Raw genomic sequence first — 19,583 nt, 5'->3', positions numbered from 1 at the left:
GTTGTTGTACAATTTGTCCTGAGTACCCGGATACCCCATATGTGGGGGTAAACCACAGAGCTCGGAAGGGAAGGAGCGCCATTTGGCTTTTCAATTAAAATTGGCTGGAATTGAAATGGGACGCCATGTTGCGTTTGGAGAGCCACTAATGTGCCTAAACATTGAAACCCCCCACAAGTGACACCATTTTGGAAAGTAGACCCCGTAAGGAACTTATCTAGATGTGTGGTGAGCACTTTGACCCACCAAGTACTTCACAGAAGTTTATAATTATAAATAAAGAAAATTCCAAAAAGCATTATTAGTGGTGCGTGTAAATATCTCAATGTTGAATCACAACCATGCACCACCCATGCATGGACAATGAGGATAACTGCCAACACATGATACAAAGGAAAAAAGCAATGCAGTCTTAGAATCCATTAAAAACCACTTTTATTAGGAGTAGATTAAAATACATAGTAACAGAAAAAGCAACCAGACAAGCAGTGTACGGTAGGGCTAGCAGCTGTTAAAGATGCCAACCGCAGTATATCAAAAAACTGCCCAAGGGACGGTAGGCCCCGCTGGTACTATTGGTACAACTCATAGAAGTATAGACATAATAGTAACACCAACACATATCTCTCTATAGCCCATCTGTGTAAACTATAGTGGCTAAACAATAAGCACATAAATAGGTGTAGTTACATATTACCTGATGTAGTACCAAGGACCAGCGTAGGGGACACCGAACCACCCCGACGCGCGTTTCGGTAATTATACCTTCCTCAGGGGGCGCATGGTTTTTAATGGATTCTAAGACTGCATTGCTTTTTTCCTTTGTATCAGAAGTTTATAATGTAGAGCCGTAAAAATAAAAAATATTTTTTCACAAAAATGAACTTTTCGCCCCCAATTTTTTATTTTCCCAAGGGTACCAGAAGAAATTGTACCCCAAACGTTGTTGTGCAATTTGTCCTGAGTACGCTGATACCCCATATGTGGGGTAAACAACTGTTTGGGTGCATGGCAGAGCTCGGAAGGGAAGGAGCGCCATTTGACTTTTCAATTCAAAATTGGATGGAATTGAGATGGGACGCCATGTTGCGTTCGGAGAGCCACTGATGTGTCTAAACATTGAAACCCCCCACAAGTGACACCATTTTGGAAAGTAGACCCCCTAAGGATCTTATCTAGATGTGTTGTGAGAGCTTTGAACCCCCAAGTGTTTTACTACAGTTTATAACGCAGAGCCGTGAAAATAAAAATTCTTTTTTTTTTCCATAAAAATTATTTTTTAGCCCCCAGTTTTGTATTTTCCCAAGAGTAACAGGGGAAATTGGACCCCAAAAGTTGTTGTGCAATTTGTCCTGAGTACGCTGATACCCCATATGTGGGGGGTAACCACCGTTTGGGCGCATGGCAGAGCTCGGAAGGGAAGGAGCGCCATTTGGAATGCAGACTTAGATGGAATGGTCTGCAGGCGTCACATTGCGTTTGCAGAGCCCCTAATGTACCTAAACAGTAGAAACCCCCAAGTGATCCCATATTGGAACCTAGACCCCCCAAGGAACTTATCTAGATGTGTTGTGAGAACGTTGAACCCCCAAGTGTTTCACTACAGTTTATAACGCAGAGCCGTGAAAATAAAAAATCATTTTTGTCCCACAAAAATTTTTTTTAGCCCCCCAAATTTTTATTTTCCCTAGGGTAACAAGAGAAATTGGACCCCAGAAGTTGTTGTCCAATTTGTCCTGAGTACGCTGATACCCCATATGTGGGGGTAAACCTCTGTTTACCCCATATGTTGGGGTAAACCCCTGTTTAGCCCCAACCCTAACCCTAGCCCCAACCGTAACCCCAACCCTAACCCTAACCCCAACCCTAGCCCCAACCCTAATGGGAAAATGGAAATAAATACATTTTTTTATTTTTTTTTATTTTTCCCTAACTAAAGGGGTGATGAAGGGGGGTTTGATTTACTTTTATAGCGGGTTTTTTAGCGGATTTTTATGATTGGCAGCTGTCACACACTAAAAGATGCTTTTTATTGCAAAAAATTTCTTTTGCGTTACCACATTTTGAGAGCTATAATTTTTCCATGTTTTGGTCCACTGAGTCATGTGAGGTCTTGTTTTTTGCGGGACGAGTTGATGTTTTTATTGGTAACAATTTCGGGCACGTGACATTTTTGGATCGCTTTTTATTCCGATTATTGTGAGGCAGTATGACCAAAAACCAGCTATTCATGAATTTCTTTTGGGGGGCGTTTATACCGTTCCGCGTTTGGTAAAATTGATAAAGCAGTTTTATTCTTTGGGTCAGTACGATTACAGCGATACCTCATTTAGATTATTTTTTTATGTTTTGGCGCTTTTATACGATAAAAACTATTTTATAGAAAAAAGAATTATTTTTGCATCGCTTTATTCTGAAGACTATAACTTTTATTTTTTCACTGATGACGCTGTATGGCAGCTCATTTTTTGCGGGACAAGATGACGTTTTCAGCGGTACCATAGTTATTTATATCTGTCTTTTTGATTGCGTGCTATTCCACTTTTTGTTCGGCGGTATGATAATAAAGGGTTGTTTTTTGCCTCTTTTTTTAAATTTTTTTTTATTGTGTTCACTGAAGGGGTTTACTAGTGGGACAGTTTTATAGGTCGGGTCGTTACTGACGTGGCGATACTAAATATGTGTAATTCTATTGTTTTTTTTATTATTTAGATAGAGGAATGTATTTATGGGGACAATATATATTTTTTTTTCTTTACATAGGATTTTTTTTTTTTACACATATTAATATATATTTTTTTACTTTATAACATTGCCCCGGGGGGGGGGGGGGGGGGCATCATGTTATAGGGTCAGATCGCTGATCTGACACTTTGCAGAGCACTGTGTCAGATCAGTGATCTGACAAGCAGGGCTGCAGGCTTACCAGCGCTTGCTCTGAGCAGGCGCTGGTAAGCCACCTCCCTGCAGGACCCGAATGCAGCCCTGCGGCCATTTTGGATCCGGGGCCTGCAGGGAGGATCTCGCTCGGTACAAGGTGAGCATATCGCCTTGTACCAAGGGTCTCAGAGAAGCCCGCAGGGAGCCCCCTCCCTGCGCGATGCTTCCCTATGCCCCCGGAAAGCTGTGATAATGTTTTATCGCAGTGTGCCGAGGATTAATGTGCCAGGGGCGGTCCGTGACCGATCCTGGCACATAGTGCCGGATGTCTGCTGCGATAGTCAGCTGACACCCGGCCGCGATCGGCCGTGTTCCCCCCATGAGCGCAGCTGATCGCGCTGGACGTACTATCCCGTCACTGGGAATTCAGTCCCAGGTCACCTTGACAGGATAGTATGTCCAATGGGATTAAGGGGTTAAAAACATTTTTTACTTTTGGCATGCTTCAACAGTCTCAATGGGAGGCTAGAGGCTGCCACAACTTGATTGGCTCTGCTACATAGAGGCGATGCTCAGATCGCCTCTATGTAGCAGAATAACAGACTTGCTATGAGCGCCGTCCACAGGGTGGCCCTCATAGCAATCCGGAATGAACAACCATAGAGGTCTCAAGGGAGACCTCTGGTTGTCCTGCCGACGTGCCAATGACCCCCGATCACGTGACGAGGGTCACCGGTGCACGTATTCCCAGGCGGATGGCCGGAAGCGCGCCTATTGCGGTCACATATCAGCTGTTCAAAACAGCTGACATGTCCCTGCTTTGATGCGGGCTCACCACATTTTTATGCCCACTCACATTTTTATGCCCTTAACCCCTTACTGCCATCGGATGGGATAGTATGTTCGATGGCAGTAAGGGGTTAAGGGCCTAAAAATTCAAAGTTTGAAAATTGTGACATTTTCAAAATTTTGGCCAAATTTCAGATTTTTCCACAAATAGGCGCAAGTTATATCGAAGAAATTTTACCACTATCATGAAGGACAATATTTGACGAAAAAGCAGTCTCAAGATTAGTGGGATCCGTTGAAGCGTTCCAGCGTTATTATCACCACATAAATTGACACTGGTCAGACTTAAAAAATGAGGCCCGGTCATTAACCTACAAAGTGGCTCGGTCCTTAAGAGGTTAAACACTGACATGTGAATAGCATCAGAGGTGATTATGGGTATCTGTGGAAAAAACGGATCCCGCACGTACCGGAAACACGGACGTGTGAAGTAGACCTATCAGCTTTTGGGAAAATTCATATACTGTATCTAAATCTGTGAAAGAAGCTCTTTAGTGGACTGACTCCAAAATATGGAGATTACAGCAAGAAAGTCTGTGACAAATGCGTTAGTGTATACTGGGAGATCTGCTTATGGCTGAGTATCTATGCATATTTACCATTGGTATACTCTATTTTGGTGTCTCTAAAATCATTGGTGTTCATCGGTTTGTTATGTTACATAATGTTATACAACTTTTTTAACTTAAGGTATCGTCCTCCTTATTGTCCCTTACTTGTAGCGGTCCCTATTCTCTTTCAGAGAGGACTGTATTTTTGTCTGGCTTACGTGGGTAAGGGATTATTTAGTCATGGAACAAAAGCTTTATTTATATGGTAACTGTGGGACTCTGCTTATAGTAAGTACATTTATTTACCTTACATTGATAATATGGCTCAAAATGTAAATATTATTGCCTGGAATGCGAGAGGTATGGGAGATGGAATAAGCGCTATACTGTATTTTCATTGCTCGGTCAGTTTCGGATGCTACAATATGCTTCTCTGATGCACATATGATAAGGGATAGGATTCACAATCTCCAACGGCCTTGGGTTGGTCTCTTTTCCCAACTCTTGCCTGAGGGGTCAGTGTATTATTCCACTTAATTATATGAAGTCATCCATAGATGTAGAGGGGAGACATGTAAGCCTTTTATGTTCTGTCTATAATTCAGATTTAATAATACATGCATTATACATCCCCCTATATACTCTGGTGAAGTACTTACAATATTTTTTCTTTTATTTCTTCCTCCGCTATGGTTCCAGTTCTTAATATTTGTGATGTTAACAATTATGTACATCCATTTTGGGATAAATTCCATACAGGTAGCAGTGATAAATTATCTTCCACTACTTCCATGGCATCAGTCTCAACTGACTTGGGACATAAAGACATCTGGAGGATAAAAAAATCCTAAAGTAAAGAAATATTCATGTTATTATTCTCATGGGGATCCATGGGGTAATGTTTCTCTTTGTGGAGAGTGACATGTCAAGCCTGACATGCCAAGGTGAGGAGACTTTCAAACCTTGCAATGCTCCTCTGCGAAATATGCAAATTGTCTCTTCAGAGAGGAAGAGGACTAGAACTCTAGTGCCACCTGTTGGAAGTAGCAATCCTAAAAGTAAATATCGAACCTCTAAAGAGCCTTGTCACATGACTTAGGATAATATAAGCCAAAACCAAAACCTGTAATATTTAAAAAGAAGTACTTCAGACCACTCCCCAATTAGAGTACAACTCCGAGTAGGTATAGGAATGGTAGCAGGAATGACGGAGTGGGTGTTCCCCGAAGCCTTAATCCCATTTGGCTGCTCCAACTAGTAGGAAAAATTATTCCATTGTAGATATGAGAATTTTCTTATATTTACCCCTTTATGATATGGGCTACGTCGCTGAGCCCGCATCTTTCCCGACACATGACAGCTGATTTGTTAGCAGCACTGCTATGTGTAGCACAAACGATCAGATGATCGCAGCTTCAAGTCTCCTAAGGAGACTATTGGAGCAAGTGAAATGTAAAAAAAAAATGTTTTTAATAAAATATAAGTTCTAATCACCACTCTTTTGCTCCAGTATGTAAAGTGGTGTGGTACGATAGCCGTGGGCAATGTGCTCTTCCACACCCCGGCACACTACATAAAAATGGGGGCCTTGGCTGTGGGTGTGCTCTTATTACTTCGGCGATAAGCTGATGCAGACTGCATGGTGTCGCTTTATTGGGCCAGTCAGATGTTAGAGAATGAATGGAGTGAGACAAAAGTAAAAAAATAAACATCTTTTTACTGAACATGAACTACATAAGAAATATGTACATCAGACAAAAGGCATATTTCTCTTACGTTAAGAAGGTATTGAAACTTCTCGATGACCTTTAATAACACTTCATTTCATTTGCTCTTCACACTCATATATCTAATGACAATCCAGCAAACATTTTCGGAAACTTCATCTCCCGCTGTGAGGGCCGCATGGGTCAACAAGGTGTAACACTACAGCCGATTATAGCTACTCTTGTTCCCAACTGACTAATGACATCCAGGTGTCATTGTGACACGTACCTGAGCCTGGGAAGCAGCGGGACTGTTAGTGCTGTTCCCCAGCGCCAGGTGCTGAAGACCTCTCTCATCATTCGCACTCTCGCACTGAGATCAGCGCGAGCATAGGAGAACATTGAGAGTTATATTCAACTGATAACAGTGTGAGCAGGCGGTGGCTGATGGAAATATTCATCAGCTGCCGCCAGCGCTCTAAATAAATAAATTAAAAAAAACTGGCTTGAGTTCCTCTGTATTTTTGATAACCAGACAAGCAAAACTGAAGCATCTGACTGCAACCCTCAGCTGTCTGCTTTAGCAAGGCTAATTATCAAGAATAGAAGGGTCCCCATGCTGTATTTTAATTATTTAAAGAAGTAATTTAAAAAAACTGTGTGGGGTCCCCCCATTTTTGACAACCAGTCAAGCTAAAGCTGACATCTGGGGACTGGTATGCTATTTGTAAAATAGAAGGCAGGTCACTGAGGGATCAGTGACCTGTCATACGAAATACAGATGAATATAGCAAAACACCAAATAAAGCCCCACCCACAGGCTGCCCCGAAGCATGAGAATCTCATTAACTGAAAACTACAAATAAAGATTAAATAAACAACAACCACAAGACGGATTTCATCAACCAAGGTATCATTTTAATTAGTATAATGGAGCCAATCTGACACTGTGGGTAGGTTACTGTGCACAATCCTGCTGACAGGTTCCCTTTAATGTGTGGAGATCCCTTCAGCCAATCAGGGCGCAGAACAGATTAGAGACTTCTGGAAACCTTTTGTAGAGCATAGGGGACTCTGTACAACCTTGAAACAATGTTGTAGCTTTCCTCAGATTCAGTGGCTATTATAGATTTACGAGACAAGTGAAAGCATTTGTTCCATTGCTCTTTTGTAAATGTCTGCTGAAATTCTGGCTCCCAAGCCCTACAGAAAGAGGGAAATGACTCTATATCCAAGCCTAAATATTAAATATAAAAAGAACCGAAGTTCAGCATATTCATAGTTATGGCGAATCTTTAAGACACAATCCCCTAAAACAGTAGTGAGCGGCAACAATACACCTCCTGGGGCCACCCGGAACACACATAGAGTGGCTCTCTTTGAGCTGTTCAAGAAAAGCTTTGAAGAGGATTCTGGTATGAACCTTGGGTTTTCAGTTATTGGCATCATTGGTCCACAGGGGTCAATCAGAATATCTCTTACACTTGGAGTATGCATTGTTCTGAGTGTTTGTGCATTGCGCTTGTGCAGTGACTCCCGGCGCATGCACAGAAGCAGGAGGAAGACACTGCCCATAGAAGGGCGGATAAAGCACCCATAACCTCGCGAGTGCATGGCGCAAGCGCGGCATTACAGTGCCGTAACTGCACCTCACATGGAGGTGTGACGGGCATGGGCGGGGGGTGCTATTGTAATGAATAGAGGAGGCAGGGATTTCTTCGAGCCTTGAGGAAGCCATTAGCATAAAACATTAAAAGTGCATTTCTTAAAATCTAGACCGTAGTTATGAGGCATACATGTAAGACTGGTTTACCTGTATGCCCATAGTAATAGCTTAAAGTGTCCAAGGGGTGACACATTCCCTTTAAAGACCTGTATCATCAGAGGAATAAGTTGTTCAGAAAGGAATTTATAAGACTGTCTGGGCCTGGGCTTTTATTTCCTGGTAATTCCCCAACTGTGGTCAAAAGTTCTTGGTATCTAAATGGATCTTCAAGATCCTTAATTATCATTGTATTCAGCTTTTTAAAGGGTGCGGGCATATTGACAGCATTATCCAAGTTTAAAATTCAGGAAGATAAATTATATAGTGTAGAGTAAAAAGATTGAAATGCGTCTGCAATTTCAGGGATAGTATATACCAATTTATCTTGTGAGTTCTTGATGCATGGAATTAAAGTTTGTGCTCTTTTAGGCTATGTGCACACATTCAGGATTTTTTGCATTTTTTTCTGCTGTTTTCCTGGAAAAAACGCTAAAAAAATGCTTACATTAAGCATCCCATCATTTTAATGCATTCCGCAATTTTTGTGCACATGCTGCATTTTTTTCCGCAAAAAAACGCATTGAGGTAAAAAACGCAGCATGTTTATTCATTTTGCACGTTTTTGCTGCTATAATATTGCATCGGGAAGCTCCGGAAAAAAACGCAAAAAATCTGCAAAAAAAAAAAACACGAGCGGATTTCCTGCAGAAAAAGTCCGGTTTTGTTCAGGAAAATTCTGCTGACGTTCCGGAACTTGTGCACATAGCCTTAGAGCTGAGGGCTGTAGCTAGCATTCTTCCGGGTTTATTTCCAAATTCATAAAAGTTGCTATGACCCAGCTGAAGTAGATATTTGTGGGAGGAATCTTAAGGGTATGTGCACACGTTGCAGATTTCCTGCGGATGCGCAGCGTTTTTTTCTGTGCAGGGGTCTGCGGGGCTGTGTGTGTGTCTGTGTGCAGGGATCTGCAGGGCTGTGTGTGTTTGTGTGGGTGTGTGCGGGGCTGTGTGTGTGCGGGGCTGTATGTAGGCAGGTACAGTGACAGATAGCCGGATGATGGGACAGAAGTAGTCCCATCATCCGGCTACTGTGCTCAAGTGTAAAAAAAAACCACGTACACACATATACAGTACAGACAGTACATACAACATACAGTACTCACTCACCAATCACCTAGTCCATGAAGCCATCGATCACCTGTAAAAAAAAATTTTAAATAATAATCCAACAGTATACTGTTATACTATAATCCTTCGAGATGTATCCCTCCGCCACTGCCGGGAGAGAGATCAGTTAAGTTCATTCTCTCACCGGCAACACTGTGTGATAAAATTCCCACGCAGCATTGCCATAAAGTGAGACAATTAACTAAAGTAACCTCTTCAGTGATGCACTGCAGGAGCCATTGTTTCCTGTCAGTGCTTCGTGGGAGGCCTATAGAGCAGTGACATCACCCAATGTCACTGTTCTATAGGGGAGATCGTCGTGGGACTCTCGTTATTGATTGGACTGCGTCGGACAGGGAGGATACTGTTGGTTTATTATTTTTTGCAGGCGATCGAGGGCATCGGGGAATTAGGCATGGTTGTAAGTTTGATGAAATTTAGAATATCAAAATACTTTTTTCTGGCTCTTTTTTTAACTCTCACTACTATAGGATTAGTAATGGATAGGTGTCCTATTGACTCCTCTCCATTACTAACAGGGCTTGATGTCACCTTACAATACAAAGGTGACCTTAACCCCTTATGCCAACGCTACAGGGCAGTGGGAAGAGAGAAACTAAGGGCCGGATTTGGCGCATCTTACAGATTGACTGCCGCCCAGATTGACCTCATTATAATCCGCCACTGAAGGGAAGGTACCCTGACAGAGCAAAATATTGGAGCATGATCTGACCAAAGGATATTTCCAATGTTATTATGTGAGAGCCTAAGTAATGCATTATGGTGAAGAATATAATTCAGGTGACTATACCAATCTTATGGATGGGAATATATAGTGCTGTCCCTGTCCGTTGGGTGATGATGTTTCCAGGGGTCGTATAGTTGTAGTCGTAATAGATTTTACTTAATTTGCTTAACATTTGCATAGGATAGATGAGATCGGCCTTTGGAGTTATTTAACGCTGGATCAAGGGTAGTACTCTTCCTCAAACCAATGGAAGGGCAAAATCCATCAACTTAACAATGAAGTTGGCTTGATCCTGATTGGGGGTGTTTGCTTTAATAATTGTTAATATTTGACCACTTTATAGAAATGAAATAATGTACCTGGCCTCAGTATCTACAGTAGAATCAATTATTTAGTGTGTCAGGGATTTTTGGATAGTGATTGCCACCCTGCAAGCTATCTCTGTTTTATATGGAAATAACCATTTAGCAATGCAAAGTTCTTGTGGAAACAACCTGTTAGTAAAAATCCTCTCTATTCTTGAGAACGGAGAGATTTTTAATTTTATTGTTTATTGCTCGTTGCCTTGGGTACCAGCCACTACTACATGAAATATTGCTTTTTAAGTGGCATTATATAAGCAAGACAGTAGAGTTGGAGATGGCAACAGTCAAGATAATATTTTTATGATCCAAAACATATTAGGGAAATGGAGTTTTGTTTGATAAAGCCCTTATGGGTGACTACTATGCATACATTAATATATTCAAAGAACATAGAAAAATCTATCTAATAATCTTTTTATACTGCGGCCATTGAGGATTACAAGGTCCCCACTACACAACTACAGGCCACTGAATCTATGCTGTGTCCTTAGGGTAAGTACTCAGAGTGAAGAGCTGTGTGGCTATACGCAGCTATTCAGATATATAGCCTACAGGCTGTACACTAACCCTAAACTGTGCACTTCCATATGGAAACTGTCTGCTGATTTTTAAAAACCCTTGTCTCTTCCAGCTAGTTTTAAGTTCTCAACATAATGTTACACATATTGAGTCAGACTTCAGTTTTATTTTGCCATCATCTTAATAGAAAGCATGGCGAAAACATATCACTATTGTAATAGGCTGCACATGTGATAAGATAGTATCAGTGGGATCCTAGGCCTTGAAAGCCGTGCGAATATTTTAACTTTGGGCTTTACTTAAAGGAAACCTACCAACTAGAAAAAATGTTATTTACCTGCAGCCATAGCGGTAATTTGCAGGTAAATACCGTACTGTTTTAAATTAACTGAAAGTGCAGCTACAGGGAGAAAATTAAATTATATTCATTCTGCATCCACTTTCTTTCAGTCATCGAGGCAATGCCGGGGCTGTGAGCCGTCATCACTTATTACACAGTCACTCCCCTGCTCCTCAACTGACATCCTGCTCCGCACTCAAACTGCCGGATGTTAGTAAGTTAGGCTTCTTTCACACTTCTATCGGTACGGGGCCGTCACAAAGCGTCGGCGCAACGTACCGACGGCCAGTGGTGATTTTCTGCACAACGTGGGCAGCGGACGCAGTGTTTCAACGCGTCCGCTGTCCATAGTAAACTCCCAGGGAGGAGGGGGTGGAGTTACGGCCGGGCATGTGCAGTTTAAAATGCAGGACACGACGTACGAAAAAACGTTCCCTTGAACGTTTTTTTCGCTGCGACGGTCCGCCAAATACCGACGCATCTAGTGCACGACGGACGCGACGTGTGTCCATACGTTGCGATCCGTCGACAATACAAGTCTATGGGAAAAAAATGCATCCTGCGGGCACATTTGCAGGATGCGTTTTTTTACCAACACGACGCATTGTGATGGATCTAAAAAGACGGAAGTGTGAAAGTAGCCTAAGCAGCGGGAGTGATTACAGTGTGCACACTGTGTATACACCGTGTGCAGAGTGATGACTGCTCACAGCCGCAGGATGATTGCAAGCTAGCAGCTGCAGAAAGGATATAATTTTATTTTCTCCCTTCAGCCACACATCCAATTAGATTGCGACTCATGTTTTTTTTTTGGGGGTGACAGATTCCCTTTAAAAATCAGTGTATTACTGGCCTAACAGCATAGCTGGCAAGTGAGGCTGAAGAAGCAGGTCACTTACAAACCCCTCTGATTTAGCAATGAGTAAAGGTTTTGGCTCAAATTCATTAAAGGGAACCTGTCACCCCCAAAATCGAAGGTGAGCTAAGACCACCGGCATCAGGGGCTTATCTACAGCATTCTGTAATGCTGTAGATAAGCTCCCGATGTATCCTGAAAGATGAGAAAAAGAGGTTAGATTATACTCACCAAGGGGCGGTCCGATCCGGGGCCTCCCATCTTCGTACGATGACGTTCTCTTCTTGTCTTCACGCTGCGGCTCCGGCGCAGGCGTACTTTGTCTGTCTGCCCTGTTGAGGGCAGAGCAAAGTACTGCAGTGCGCAGGCACCGGGCCTCTCTGACCTTTCCCGGCGCCTGCGCACTGCAGTACTTTGCTCTGCCCTCAACAGGGCAGACAAAGTACGCCTGCGCCTGAGCCGCAGCGTGACTACAAGAAGAAGACGTCATCGTAAGAAGATGGCAGACCCCGGACCGGACCGCGACGCCTGTCGGACCGGACCACAGCGGGGCCGCCCCTGGGTGAGTATAATCTAACCTCTTTTTCTCATCTTTCAGGATACATCGGGGGCTTATCTACAGCATTCCAGAATGCTGTAGATAAGCCCCTGATGCCGGTGGGCTTAGCTCATCTTTGATTTTGGGGGTGACAGGTTCCCTTTAAGACTGGCATTGTACATTAAGTCTTCATGAAGGGGAGTGGTGGAGTAAGAGGCACCAGATTAATTAGGAGGCACATATCTCCACGCATCTCACCAGATATCTTAATCCAGTCAAAGCTACACCATGTCTGGTCATTAATTATATGGTTGGGACATTGCCCTGACCCCTGTCCCTCCCATGCTCTGCCCACTTTGGCAGGTCTCTGCCAGGAATGGAAACACCAAATAACAAAAGACTGACAGTCACATCCAAACATAAATAGGTCTGAACAGTTGCTTACCTAGAGTTGCCAACTCATATAAACAAACAAAAAGCAGCACACTGTAACGCTAAAACATGAAATATGAAAATTGAATTGGATTACTGCACTAGAAATGTGAAAAATTGAGAATGCTAAGGGCATAAATTGGCCAATTCATGTGTACCCGGCAGCCACGATAAGGCGATTCTCGTTGCCAGGACTTAATGCCAATCCTCTCTTAGATTGAGGTCTATATCTCTATGGAGGGATAGTAGTCCTGCTGCAATTAAATATGCCTAAAGCTAAGGGGTGGAGTGCTCAGTCAGAATGCTAATGCATACAAATAACAAAATACTGACCGTCACATCCAAACATAAATAGGTCTGAACAGGTGTTTACCTAGAGTTGCCAACTCATATACAATCAAACAGATAAGGCAGCACTCTGTAGCGCTATAGCATGCAAATATAAAATATGAGAATTGAATTGCATTACTGCACTACAAATATGAAAAATTGAGAATGCTTAGCACACAAATTGGCCAATTCATGTGTACCCTGCAACCACGAAAGCGGAAACACCAAATGTTGGGTAATTTTTCCACAATTTTCAGTTACTGGCGTAAACACTTTGAGTCATCAGTATTACCCCTATAGTGGTTCTTCTAGGTCAGTGTTTCCCAAACCTAAGTCCTCACGGACCCCACCGGTCATGTTTTCAGGATTTCTTTAGTATTGCGCAAGTAGTGGAAGTATCATCAAGGCATCAGGAATTGTCTCACCTGTGCAGCACTATGGAAATCCTGAAAACATGACCCGTGGGGTTCGTGAGGACTGGAGTTTGGGAAATACTGTTCTAGGTCATGTGAAGACCTCTCTAATGTTCTATCTGTTTGCCCCCAGCAGGGCTGCATATCTTACTCACACAAGCTTTAAATGGTTCCACACCACATGGAAAACAACCACATTATCAGGGTGGGAGCTTGTGAATTAGGCCACTCTTGTTGACCTTGTAGTCCTACTTTGTGTGAGGGTATACTGTGCTACAGCGGACAGACGTGCACATAGAGCAGTGACGTTACATGATCTAGAGTGTGGAGCAGCCACAGGATGGGACGGATACAGGATGATCACGGTAATGACAAGTGCTTTTTAGCCATTATAGCTGCCTCCATAAAGCTGTCTTTACTCTTTACCGTACAGAATTATGAATACATTTCCTTGACATAAACTATTTGTTGATGTTTTTCCCCACAGGTCAGCTGTAAAGTATCTCAGTTTATTCACTTTTACCTCATGGGATGCAATTATTTTTGGATGCTGTGTGAAGGAATATATTTACATACACTTATTGTAGTAGCTGTGTTTGCTGAAAAACAGCACCTGATATGGTACTACTTACTTGGATGGGGTACGTATATATTTCAATTATTTGTTTTATTCTTCGTTGCCGGGCGCCCTCCTTTCTTCAGTAGCGTCCCTGGCGCCTGCTCTGTTATTTTTTTGGGGGGCATGCGCAGTTGCGCTGCCCTTCGAACTTACAGCTCAGGCGCCGGGGATGCTACAGAAGGAAGAGGAGGCGGTGCCCAGAGGCCATGAGTGACGGATGTGAGGCGTCTGGATTAGGGGGGAAAGACCTGCCCCCCGGATGATTTCACAGGTATGAGGGACAAATTTCAAAAGTGATTATCGCAGCAGTGCCAGGGACCCGAACTAAAAGAGCCACCTTGTCAGAATGCAGCATTAGTGCTGCACAAGGTGGGTCTTTTAGTTACAAACGCCAGGGGGGTGACAGGTTCCCTTTAACCAAAATTTTGTCCAGTTAAAGCCACATAGCTTTTCCACTAAACCATGCTACCTATGACTGTACACCGCGCCTCGTTGTACGTGTAGATTAAAGTATGCCTGTCATTTAAATGTATTATGTTAATATTGATCTGTTATGCAGATTTAAATGTGCTCCTAATCTGTGGGGGTCTGGATGATGAGCACATACACGGACCATAGACGCAGCTGCTTGCAGAAGTGAAGCCATCAGAGTGGTCTCAGGGTCGCACGTTTAAGTCTGCATAACATATTAATAATGATTTTACATGATAGTTAAAGAAGCACACCTCCTCCCATCAAAGTCTGTATCCTCGAAATATATTGGAGTCATCATATTATTAGCCAAATGTTCAAAATGCACATTAAAGATCAATGTGGTTTGGAACTATAAAGGTAAAGCAGTTCCCTCACAAAAAGTGTAAGGTAGAGAGAGGTGGAGTACTCCTAGAGCATGCAAACAAAAACAGGAGATGGAGTAGCCATAAACCACCAGATAAAATAAAAACAAAGTTTATTAGAAACACATAATTAAAAATTAAATGACAATAAATCAGTGGTCTTTTGTAAAAGGAGGAACAAAGAGAAGGGGGGGCATCCATGTAAAATATTGTCCATGGGAGCATATATCAATAGATGCTACTGACAAATATATACTGTAAGTTATAAGGAGCAAGATTGGTGAATAATACTTCATCTGCTCAGACATATGGGTTGTGCAAATTCGCAGTATCAAAGTCCAACAATAGGAAGACCTAAAACACATCACAAACTGCAACCATCAGTGCACAAATGTCAATAGAAGCTGCAAACTAACAATGTAATGTACAACATAGGCTACTTTCACACTAGCGTCGTGCACTGCACATTGCAATGCGACGTGCCGACGCAACGACGCTAGCGTTGAAAGCGCCGCACAACGGGGGCAGCGGATGCAGTTTTTCAACGCATCCGCTGCCCCATTGTAAGGTCCGGGGAGGAGGGGGCAGAGTTCCGGCCGCACATGCGCGGTCGGAAATGGCGGACACGTCGCACAAAAAACGTTACATGTAGCTTTTTTTGTGCCGACGGTCCGCCAAAACACGACGCATCCGTCGCACGACGGATGCGACGTGTGGCAATCCATCGCAATGCGTCGCTAATGCAAGTCAATGGAGGAAAAACGCATCCTGCAAGCACTTTTGCAGGATGCGTTTTTTCTCAAAAACGACGCATTGCGATGGAGGCCAAACAACGCTAGTGTGAAAGTAGCCGTATCCATGGTGTATACAGATGGGAATGCCCCACAGTGCCCCGACGTGCGTTTTACTTTCTCAAGGGGAGGTGCTTTGGAATTACTCTCTAACCAGGATATATTTTATACGTCCTGACCGATGGAGCCAATTGGGCGGTTCATGGTCAGAACAAACCACGTCGTATTAGTAAAACCGCCATCATATTCTATAGCACTGTGTACTTACAATTGCTCATGTTGTCTTTCTACTCAGCTAATTCTTTTCTTTGCTGCTCTATGTAGAAACAGGAAGTCTCTTGTCCCTGCATAATTAACTCTTGACCTAGCTGCTCTGTCCCCCCTCCTTGGGACTCATGATTCATGCAGGGAAAATTGACCTCATCTTTCTACATAGAGCTTAGAAGGATTCAGCTTGTCAGTTTTTAATCAGGCGATGTCATAGACCTAATGGAAATGAGAAGAATTAGCTGGGTAAAAAGGCAAAATGAGCAATTGTAAGTACACAATGCTATATAATATGATGACTGCAAATTATTAAGAGGACAACATTTTCATGGGAGGCATGCTTCTTTAACATTTAATAAATTTGACTCCCTGGGTCTAAGACTTAGCTAATTTTATTATATTATATTTTTTCATTAGATGTTATTGGTTTAACATGATAAGAAATTTTAAAAGGTAAAGAAAAAATTATATATCTGTAGCAAAAGTTGCAAATCCTTTTACATTAACATGAGCTGCTTATGTTTACTTATGTGTGCGAGTCTATATAATTACATATATACTGCATATAAAATGTATTTGAAATCTTTTCCAGGATTTCCACTGATCCCTGCCTTTATCCATGCTGTTGCAAGAAGTTTGTATTTTAATGACAAGTAAGACTCTTGTATTCTTCCAGCAGAATTTTATTTTTCTATTCTTGAATTATTGTCACCTTATAATATGTTATATTGATTTCTTTACAGCTGCTGGATTAGTTCTGACACCCATTTACTTTATATTATTCACGGACCTATTTGTGCTGCATTGTTGGTAAGTACAAATCTTGTGCACTATATCTGTAGACCAAGTGTTGTCTTGGTCATCTTCAGGCTTCGTTCCCATGATTAGTTTTTGACGCTGCATATTTTGGCTGCTCAAAAAATGCAACGTCTTACACATCCAGCAAAGTGGATGGGATTTATTGAAATTTCATGCTTTTTTTTATCTGTGTAAACTGACCTATGGTACGTCTTTGCATCTGACACACGTCAATTTCTCTAGCGGTAAATATTTGTGGATTTCCCCATATTCCAAGCTAAATAATGGGAAGTATCTAAAACAAAGCAGTTTTGTTTAAAGCATGAAAGCAGCAGAAATACGGTATAAAAATAAATGTAAAAAAAAAACACTCAAAAACGTAACCCACTGTATTTTGCAGATTATAAGACACACCCTAAATTTTGGGGAGTAAAATAGGAAACTTTTTAATAAAATGGTGTGTGTTCACTTTTGCAGTAGCTTAACTGGGGGCAGCAGTGGTCCCAGGTGGTAGGGTCGCTGCTGGCGGAGACAGGACATGTTGCGGGCTCCAGGCTGGTAGGACAGGGTGTTCAGCAGTGGCAGGAGTTGGGCCATGGCTGTGGACCCCATGCTAGTACGACGGGGTGTTCAGTAGTGCAGGGGCTCTGTCGACATTTTGTGAAAGCCTGGAGCATAGCACCTTCCATACTTTCTAATGTGGTGGAGTCCACCACAGAGAAGAGTAGGTAAAGTGCTATGCTCCGGGCTTTCACAAAATGTTGTCAGAGCCCTCACACCGCAAAACACCTCGTCGTTCCAGCCTGGGGCCTGCACCCATCGCCCAACTCCTGTCACTGCCATAAGCTTCCGGCAGCAGTGACCCTGGGAATCTTCTTCACCACAGCCATTAAGCTGCACCACAGCTACAATTCGGATTATAAGATGCACCCCCATTTTCGCGCAAAGCATTTTTTCTGAAAAAGTGTGTGTTATAATCCGAAAAATACAGTAATTTAGCTAATAAGTGCAGAAAATCTGCAACATCAAATACTTATTGTGGGAACACAGACTAATAAGACAATTATTGTGATGACAATACTGGTAGGCTATAGGAGCAGCATAGTCTCATCATTTTGACAATATAAGCCAATATTAGCGGTCTCTGGTCGTTCTGCAGAATTACAAGAACAAATGTTGTTGAACTGCAGCTCTGTTGCCTTGATATGTGAAATCTTCCTTCGTAATCGTAGACTAACTCCAGTACTAATAAAATAGTTTTTTTCTGAATAGCATGCCTTTCTATTTGGTAAAGTCTGCATCTTTTTATGCTCTCACAAAGGTGACATTACATTTTCAGTGATTTCTACTTGAATTTAGAGGGGCTTTTAGGGGATTTTTAAAAACGTTTTAAACGTGTGTTTTATGTATTTTCTGAGTTTATAATGTACAATTTTTGTGCTGTAGTACACTTGTGCTGTGAATGACAATTTATCCAATATTTTGGCCGTCGGGTTACAACTTTCCCATCAGTGAAATCATGTATAATTTAGTTATGGATTGCTCTCTTCTCCATCAAGGTGAACCTCTTTTTCTTGCTGAACATTGTACGTGTTCTGATAACAAAACTGAAAGTTACACATCAAGCTGAATCCAATCTCTACATGAAGGCTGTACGGGCAACGCTGATCCTTGTGCCCCTTCTGGGAATTCAGTTTGTATTGCTGCCATGGAGACCAAGTGGACGGATAGCAGAAGAAGTGTTTGACTACATCATGCATATTCTGATGAATTATCAGGTAATGTTATAAAATGGATGCTAGAAAATATATGGTTTTCCAAGAATAGAATTATTGACTTATTTGTATTCTCATTTCAGTGATTCTTGTTGATAATTTAGGACACTGTTTACATCATGTTTTTGTTTTTTCCTCTATTAACCCCTTAACAACTGCCGATACACATTAAAACGACAGCTGCTAAGGGCCCTTATTCCCTCATCGGTGTTTTAAAACGGTGATCGGGAATTTAGAGTATAGTGCCCCCCCCAGAAAATCTCAGGCGTTTTAGCTCACTGTGGTTCTTGGAGTCCCAAATCTTTAGAAATGGCTTTGTAACCCTTTCCAGACAGATAGATCTCAATTACTTTGCTTCTCATTTGTCCCATAATTTCTTTGGATTGTGGCATGATGTCTAGCTTTTGAGGATCTTTTGGTTTACTTCACTTTTTTCAGGCAGGTCCTAGTTAAGTGATTCCTTGATTGAGAATAGGTGTGGCAGTAATCAGGCCTGGGTGTGGCTAGGGAATTTGAACTCCTCTTCCCAAAGTTGTGATAAGCCACAGTTAATTTATGTTTTAAGCGTGTGGGTGGCAATCACTTTTTCACACAACTGTAACCCTATGATTTAAAGGGCATAAAAATTAAAAGTTTGAAAATCGCAAAATTTCTTGTCATGTTATATTAAACAAATTGTACCATTGTCATGAAGTACAATATGTCATGAAAACCGGTCTCAGAATCAGTGGGATCCAGAGTTATAACCTCATAAACTGACACTGGTCAGAATTGTAAAAATTTGCCTGGTCTGAAAGGTGAAAACAGGCTTGGGGGTGGCTAAACAGTGGCTGTGAGAGATACCTAATAGTGGAATATGTTACCCATAGACTACAATGTAGACAATAAAGTAAAGTATATGTTATGAGATTTTTTATTGTGGCAATTGTTACCCAAAGACTCCAATGTTAAAAAAAAAAAACTATATGTTTAACATCTCCTATTACGGCTACGTTCACATTTGCGTTGTTGGGCGCAGCGTCGTCGACGCATGCGTCAT

General features: G+C 42.1%; 1 protein-coding gene across 2 annotated transcripts in view; it reads left to right on the top strand.

Annotated features, from left to right (window-relative positions):
- The window catches only part of CALCRL (calcitonin receptor like receptor), a 195,211-nt gene that overhangs the window by 169,533 nt on the left and 6,095 nt on the right, over nucleotides 1-19,583 (top strand). For both annotated transcript variants that reach the window (XM_077275406.1, XM_077275407.1), the window contains 4 exons: nucleotides 13,946-14,099; nucleotides 16,564-16,624; nucleotides 16,715-16,781; nucleotides 18,329-18,547. In XM_077275406.1, coding sequence (XP_077131521.1) covers nucleotides 13,946-14,099; nucleotides 16,564-16,624; nucleotides 16,715-16,781; nucleotides 18,329-18,547 — 501 coding nt within the window. The remainder of the gene's footprint in view (nucleotides 1-13,945; nucleotides 14,100-16,563; nucleotides 16,625-16,714; nucleotides 16,782-18,328; nucleotides 18,548-19,583) is intronic.

The sequence above is a fragment of the Ranitomeya variabilis genome, chromosome 7, assembly GCF_051348905.1.
Source record: "Ranitomeya variabilis isolate aRanVar5 chromosome 7, aRanVar5.hap1, whole genome shotgun sequence".
NCBI lineage: Eukaryota > Metazoa > Chordata > Amphibia > Anura > Dendrobatidae > Ranitomeya > Ranitomeya variabilis.
This window is presented reverse-complemented; position numbering and strand designations above follow the sequence as displayed.